The 7040-nt window shown below is 31.9% G+C and overlaps 1 protein-coding gene across 2 annotated transcripts; it reads right to left on the bottom strand.

Moving 5' to 3' along the window:
• Positions 1 to 1102: 1102 nt before the first annotated feature.
• Positions 1103 to 4161, bottom strand: LOC107897153 (uncharacterized). 2 transcript variants are annotated; one of them, XM_016822503.2, is made up of 8 exons: positions 3423 to 4161; positions 2554 to 2587; positions 2214 to 2450; positions 2045 to 2134; positions 1866 to 1931; positions 1693 to 1784; positions 1547 to 1594; positions 1103 to 1435 (listed from the first exon to the last, which is right to left on the bottom strand). In XM_016822503.2, the coding sequence occupies exons 1-8, from the start codon at positions 3761 to 3763 to the stop codon at positions 1318 to 1320; spliced, it is 1026 nt and encodes a 341-aa protein (XP_016677992.1). In that variant the 5' UTR covers positions 3764 to 4161; the 3' UTR covers positions 1103 to 1317. The 2 variants fall into 2 exon arrangements, with proteins under 2 accessions (XP_016677992.1, XP_016677993.1); XM_016822504.2 differs by lacking the exon at positions 3423 to 4161 and adding an exon at positions 2863 to 3401.
• Between the last annotated feature and the right edge of the window lie 2879 nt (positions 4162 to 7040).

Genomic DNA, 7040 nt, shown 5'->3' with positions numbered 1-7040 from the left:
TTTTTGCCCCTCTTATCATGGGGAACATAGGTATGGGGTTAAAATCCCCAAAAACTTAGCCAAAGTTCGGCCAAAAATAGAGAAACCTTTCGGTTTCTCCTCTTTTTCGACAAGGCCCTCGACAGAACCCTAGGGGATTCTGAGGCTTCTCGAGTCGGAGACAAGGGCACTATGACAGCTTGAGTATTACAGGTAAAAAACTTGAATCTTTTGTTATTTATTTTTTCTTTTTATATTTTTTCAAAATTTAAAAAAGGCAAAAAAAAACCTTCTTTAAACTTGTTTTTTTTTCTTTTTGTATTTTTTAATCTTTTTTTTGTTACAATCCATTTTAGGCTTTTATAGTCGAAATATATTACAAATCATATTATATTTTTTCTTCTTCTCTGCTTCTTTGCCTCTGTTTCTCTATTTTTACAGGTGGTGGTGTCAAAGACAAGGAGGTGTTAGGCCTCAGATGGCACGCATGCTAACGTGGCGAGAGAGCGATGCTAAAGGGAACTTAGGGTTTTCTTCTTTTTTTTAGGTTTTGGGCTTTTAGGCTATTGGATTACTAGGTTTTAGGGTTTAAGTTAATAAATTAAGTCCTGGGCTTGTAATTTAGAATGTTAGTGGACTTTTATTTATTTGTTTGTTTTAACTATTTTTGGACTTGTTTTGTTTGGGGTTGGGCCAAATGAATTTGGACTGTTACAAACATAATTGATTAATAATTAGTAAGAAATTCAAAAAGAAGAAAATAAAAAAAAAGGTTAACAATTACAGAAGAAAAATTCTTGTTGTATATATTTTGAATTTTTTTCTAAGTTTCCTACAAATAAGTGTGTAAATTATTTTAATCCACTCAAAATGATTTTATTATATCTCAATATTTATGTGCTTGTAATTCTTTCACAAAAAAAAATATAGATTTAGGTACAATCTTAAAAATGAAAGCCTGATACATGTATTCCAACCTTGCCCTATTGGCTGTTTTTAATGTATTTTATCAGTGTTCCAGTCATTTGTTTGAAACACAAGTTATTAATTAAACTGTTTAACAAGTGACTCAATCAATTTCATCTTACTTTCGCAACCATCTTTACTATTTACAATTTTGAAGTTGATATAATCACATCAACAAATTAAATTAAAATTAAATATCAAACCAGATAATGAGTCTGGAATAAAGAAACGTGTAAAGATCACAACCTAGAAAGGGAATGAATCTGAGGAATGATATCCCCTTCTTCATATACCAAAAAAAGAAAGAAAGCATACATCCAAAACAAAATTTACCATAAACAAAACCAGTTGATTTGAAACAAAGAAATAAAACTAGTATGATCTAACAAAAGCATGAGGGAACAATCTTGGGAGGATCGAATTTTTTGCTTTTACAATAAGTGCATACATTCCATAGCAGGGGATATGAACCAGGGCCAGGGCAAAGTACCTATACAAATGGAAAGAATTTGGCATTCATCAGATTCTTGTATTAACATGCTTTTTTTTACTCTAAACAGGGACAGAAAACGAATTGAATTGTGTTAGCTCGTCACATTACCATAAAGGAGCCCATGGCGTATTAAGCTCCAGGAAAGGATATGGCCACCTAGGAAAGTTGCAGCATATGTTAGTACTCGAACCCGAAACATGAAGAAACCGGTAAATCTTACCGACGGCTAGAATCGAGAAAGGAACGATACGTACCATGTAAAACCGCAGGCATGAAGAACCCATTGGAAAACAACATACAGACAGCTCCATTGAACGAAATATGCAAGCCGGAACCAAGGAAATGGCTGACACAATAAAATATGAGATTCCATTAGTTCCATAACTTGTCAAGTGTGGAAGCAGTTTGGGGACGGTGCAAAACTTACAAGGCTATTAAGAAGGGTATCTAGGATAAGGAACATAGCATTCAAAGTGTGCATGCAACCCATTAACTGTGAAGGAAGAAATAAACAGGAATTACTTACTAGAATTACAACATTATGTAACCACTATTGCTTAATACATTTCCATAAGAAGAGATGAAATAAATGAAGTTCAATCCCACCGTGTTAAGGCCAAGGTGCGAGTTTGATAAAAACGGGACGATGACGCACCAAAATACGATGTCCGTCAGGATGACAGCTCCGGCACAAGTCTGCAGATGAAGGAAAAGTGAGTAAATTAGCTACCTACAGGGAAGGACAGACCTGATATTATAGGCCTTTAAGACTGACCTGATATATAGTTTGCATAAGATATCCCCAAAATCCTGCCCTTCGCTGAAACTCCTCCTGAGCGTGGTGACTCTGCAACTTGATTTTATCCCTCACATTGTTTTCCTTATAAGTTCCAGAGTTTTCAGTTCTACTCTCTTCCACATCACTTTTCAGAAACTCAGCCCTTGCACCATTTTCAGGCAGAGGAGTATTTAAGCACACCCAACACCCATAAGCAGAAATGACAGTCCCCAGCTACATATGGGGCATATTATATGTTAGTGTTTAAGAAGGTCATATACATGAAAAGAAGATAATAGGAGAAACGGGGTTCAATGTTATTTTAATCTTTACATACCCCAAAATAGACCATAACCAATGCAAATGTCCACCTGCAGATTTGTTGCATCACCAGGTTAGCTAAAGGCTATGGAATTTTAGTATTTTACATTCTCAGAAAAAAAAAAAGAAAAATAGTAAAAACCTTGTTGGTAAAAAATGTACAACTTAAGAATGAAGGAAAACTCTTCAAAGCGTTAATGTAAAAAAATAAGAAGAAGAAGAAGAAGAAGAAGAAGAAGAAGAAGCAAATATGTGACCATTTAGTGTTCTTAGATTAAAGTATGGAAAAGCAAAAACAACAAGGCAAGTTTGGAGATGATCTTACTGAGTGTAGAAATAGAAAGCAAAAGCTCCTCCCTCAGAGGCAATAACCTCACACAGTATCCGAGCCGTGCATATAAAAGCAAAAGCTCTATAACATAGAAGCCAACAGGGATTTAAGTTTCTCCACTGTGGCTTCCAAAAATGATTGAAAAATAACGGGTCTGTTTTAACTTTATTGATGATATATGAAGCTAATACAGATGGGGCAACGATGATTAATGCACACACTGGTACTTGCCACCTGAGCCAGTACCCCAAGCCTTCATCGTTCGAATCCGACATTTCGAACTAAGGAGAGGAAGATTTGGGACGGGTAAATAAGTTGGGAATATGATAAAAATGATCGGGGTTTTCCCAGATCTGTCTCAGGCAAGGAAGATTGTATGCTCTTTTGGTGGTCAAAGACAACAATGATAGGAGGTAGTTGTAAGTTACGGAAGTTGACTTGGTAACCTTAGAATTTTATAGGCCCAGTTTGGTTGTTTCAGATTATCTGGCCCATGAAATTGAACTGTAAGAAACACATATTTATAAACATGGAGCCCGGAGGCATATACTTACTCGGTGTAGTAAACGAAGATCGAAGCATCCCATTCGACTATGTCCCACGACAAGAATCCGGCCAACACTGCAAACGAAACAAAACGAGTCAACACTAGCCATCCAGGGTGCACCCCTTTCCAACAACTGGTCCATAGCTGGTTGGAGCCAACGTGAGCGGTGGGTGTGGCATGTACGAACCCATCGGCATCCTGTTGAGCCGCTAGCAGACTCTCGTATACGCTGTCGTCCTCGCATCTAGATGCAGCTTCTTTTCTCCATAAAACCCATAAAGACCCAAGGAAGGCAGCCGCCACAATGCCGAAACAAACGCAATCGTACCAATAGACTACTAGCGCCATGGTCCAGACCCCAAGCCGAGGGTGTTTTGGACCCGTGGCTGCTGCAAAAGAAAAAATGTTAAAGCTTCGAGGAAGAAGGGTATGTAGTGACTTTCATCGGTGTAAATAAAGATGTGGGAGAGTAGAAAATTTGTTTAGTGATTTAGGCGGAGATTTAGCTGTCGGGTTTTGGTAGGAGAATGGTAGTTTTGACTGTCTGGTTTTAGTCTTGGAAACATGTTTACCACAAAAATGTTTTTAAAATATGATGGACAGTTGTTGAATTTGACAAGGGGGAGTCTGCTTGCTGCAGATTAATATTTTAAGCAAGATTAGGTTGAAAGTTTGGAATAAATTACTTCAGCTGCTAACCTTGTAGCATGAATTAAAATGCCTTTATTTCTAGTCTCTAAGGTTCATTAGTTATGTTCAACATAAACTTAATCAAATGAATATATATATATATATAAAAGTTGATAATCAATTGAGTTGCCTGATTTTCTTTTTGAAAAAAATATTTGATGCATTTTGCAAACGAGTAGGTTTAGATTGAGTTTATTTTTTATTTAAATTTTTTTGTATTTGGATCAATCCGGACTCGGGTTCTTTCGAACTTTAATTTTTTTTGATTCAAACTCATATTAAGTTGGATGGTTTTGATGGGTTCAAATAATTTTAAATTTTATAAATTATAAATATTTTAATTTCGAATGTAGTAATTCATTTTACTACTATGACATTATAATTCAAATTTACTTTATAAAAAACATAAATTAGATATATTTAATAAAATTATTTTGTATAAAATAATTAAAGTGCTTGTAAAATTGATTATTCTATGATATTATATGAATTAATAAAAATATATTTATTGTTCATGATTATATTATATTGACAATTGAGTATTTTTTTTATCTTTCTTATTAAATTTACCTAATACTCATATTCTAAAATATTTATTTCAAAACAAAAATATAGTATAGTAAGCCCAAACCCAAATAATATATTCATTATTGTCAAAACTCAAAAAAAAAAAAATTGTAGCCCAAATCTCAAGTCCAAAATACCCAAATACAATTTGTAAAAGTTAATGTCCAATTCAATATCTAATTTAATAAAAATAATATTTTATTATTATATTAAAATTTTAATAATATTTGATGTATTGCTAGTTGTAATTATAAACATGTATTTTAATATACTAAATTACATATAACTATTGATGTTATATATTTTATTATAATCTATAATATAATAATAGTTATAAATATATATATTAATACTTATAAAATATATTATTTCATTATATAATACTATATCACATACTAGAGTAGTACATAATATATTAGTTATTATCATATATTATTGTTGATTATTATATTGGTTAGAATATGTTCTAAGTCCTTATACTTTTCCTACATTTGAAAGTTAACTCTCTTACTATATTATATATGCTATATCATATCAAATAGTGTGTAATACATTAATAGTTTATATATATGCATAAGTGATTAAACATTATAATATCATGCAATACTATATTTTTTATTATAATCTATATTATAATAATAGTTATATATTATAGTAGTACATTATATATTACTTATTGTTTATTATTATTCTTGTTGAAATATACTCTAAGTCTCTATACTTTTCATACATTTGAAAGTTGGCCCTCCAACTATATTATATAAAGCTATATCATATCATATCATATCATATATTTATAGTTTATATATATGCATCGATGACTAAACATTACAATATCATTTTACCATTTTATGTATTAATACTAATCATATGTATTAATATTTTTAGTAATAGTTATATATATATTATTATTTTATGTATTAGTAATATACAAATTTAATATATCAGGTTAGGTAATCGGTTTCAGTAATAGTTATATTATATATTATTATATTATCATTAAAGTTTAATTTTATAGATTTTAATAATTAATAATTTTATATATTTAATATATATAATTACAATATTAAATTTTTTTATTAAATTAATGTCACTTTATAATTTAATATAAAAAATATTATTAATTACTTTTTCTATTAATAAATTTTTAATATGAGTATGCAATGCTTATCAATACATTTTCAGAAAAAAGAAAGAATTATCATTTATTTTTATTTTAAATAATAACATAAAATTATATTAATTATTAAGGTCAATTATAAAGATGACAATAACAATGGAGGTGGAAACACAATTAAGTTCAAGCTTTTTATGCTTTGAAAAATAAATGCAACTGAAAATATATTGAAGGATTTCAAGTAAAATCAAATACAAAGTTTGTTTAAGTGTTGAATTGTAAAGGAAATGAAAAGGCTATAGTAAAAACTAACTAAACTACTAATTACACCAATTAAATTAAAAAAAAAGTAAATTACCTAAACCTAAAAACGGAGAAGAAACTAACAACTAAGCTAAATAGATGAAAGAAAAGTTGACTCCTCTAGTTAATAGAAAAAAAAGTCTTTAAACAGCTAAGAAATTCAACCTTAACTTTGACAAAATTACCCTTAAAATGTGAGTTGACTGGGGTTTGTGTTGGACAAAATATTACCCTTGCAACAATTTTCACCTTGTCAGGAATGTGTCGCGACATCCAGGCTTTAATGTTGTGACACCCTCGACAATGGCACAAGTGTGGCTCTGGGGGTTTTCGATGTCACAACATCCACTAGCTGGTGTCGCGACATCTCTATTGGTGCCCACGATTTTTCCACTTCAACAACCTTATGATATCGCGACTTGGAAGCTTGGTGTCATGACTTTGGGCTTGATGTCGCGTTGCCACACCCTCATTGTTGCGACTCAATCAACAGTCCGCACCCAGGTTGATTTCTTGTTGAAGTTTTGCATCCTCAAGGTAAAAGACTCGGTGTCACGACTCCATAACATGAATGTCATGACACCCATGTTGAATATTGTTTTCCTCAAGGTCGGGCCCTTATTGTCTCTCTTTACACCAACTCGAACACATCATTAGGTTTTCTATGACACTATTTTACGAATTTGGGTCTAAAAAGGAATAAAACAAAACAATAATGATTATTAATGATAAACACTAAAGACTCATAAATTGCTTGAGAATAAGCTCCTCGAGTGTTATGGAGAGCCTAATTTGACGTATCAAATTACGCCAGCAAACTTCCTCACAGTTAAGTCTTTACTTGTCCTCAAGCAAACACTTACAAGACTAGCACATGCAAAATAGACAACTCTTGAACAATGGAGAGATTTGACAACCAATTGATAGGTATGTGCATTGTAGCCAATC

This window comes from Gossypium hirsutum, chromosome A08 (assembly GCF_007990345.1).
Source record: "Gossypium hirsutum isolate 1008001.06 chromosome A08, Gossypium_hirsutum_v2.1, whole genome shotgun sequence".
NCBI lineage: Eukaryota > Viridiplantae > Streptophyta > Magnoliopsida > Malvales > Malvaceae > Gossypium > Gossypium hirsutum.
This window is presented reverse-complemented; position numbering and strand designations above follow the sequence as displayed.

Excerpts from the sequence above, each read along its gene's own strand:
- LOC107897153 (XM_016822503.2), bottom strand. The coding sequence starts at position 3,763 with ATGGCGCTAGTAGTCTATTGGTACGATTGCGTTTGTTTCGGCATTGTG. Across the intron at positions 2,588-3,422 it reads ATCTTCGTTTACTACACCGA|GTGGACATTTGCATTGGTTA; the intron begins GTAAGTATATGC and ends ACAAATCTGCAG. Across the intron at positions 1,595-1,692 it reads CATGCCTGCGGTTTTACATG|GTGGCCATATCCTTTCCTGG; the intron begins GTACGTATCGTT and ends CAACTTTCCTAG.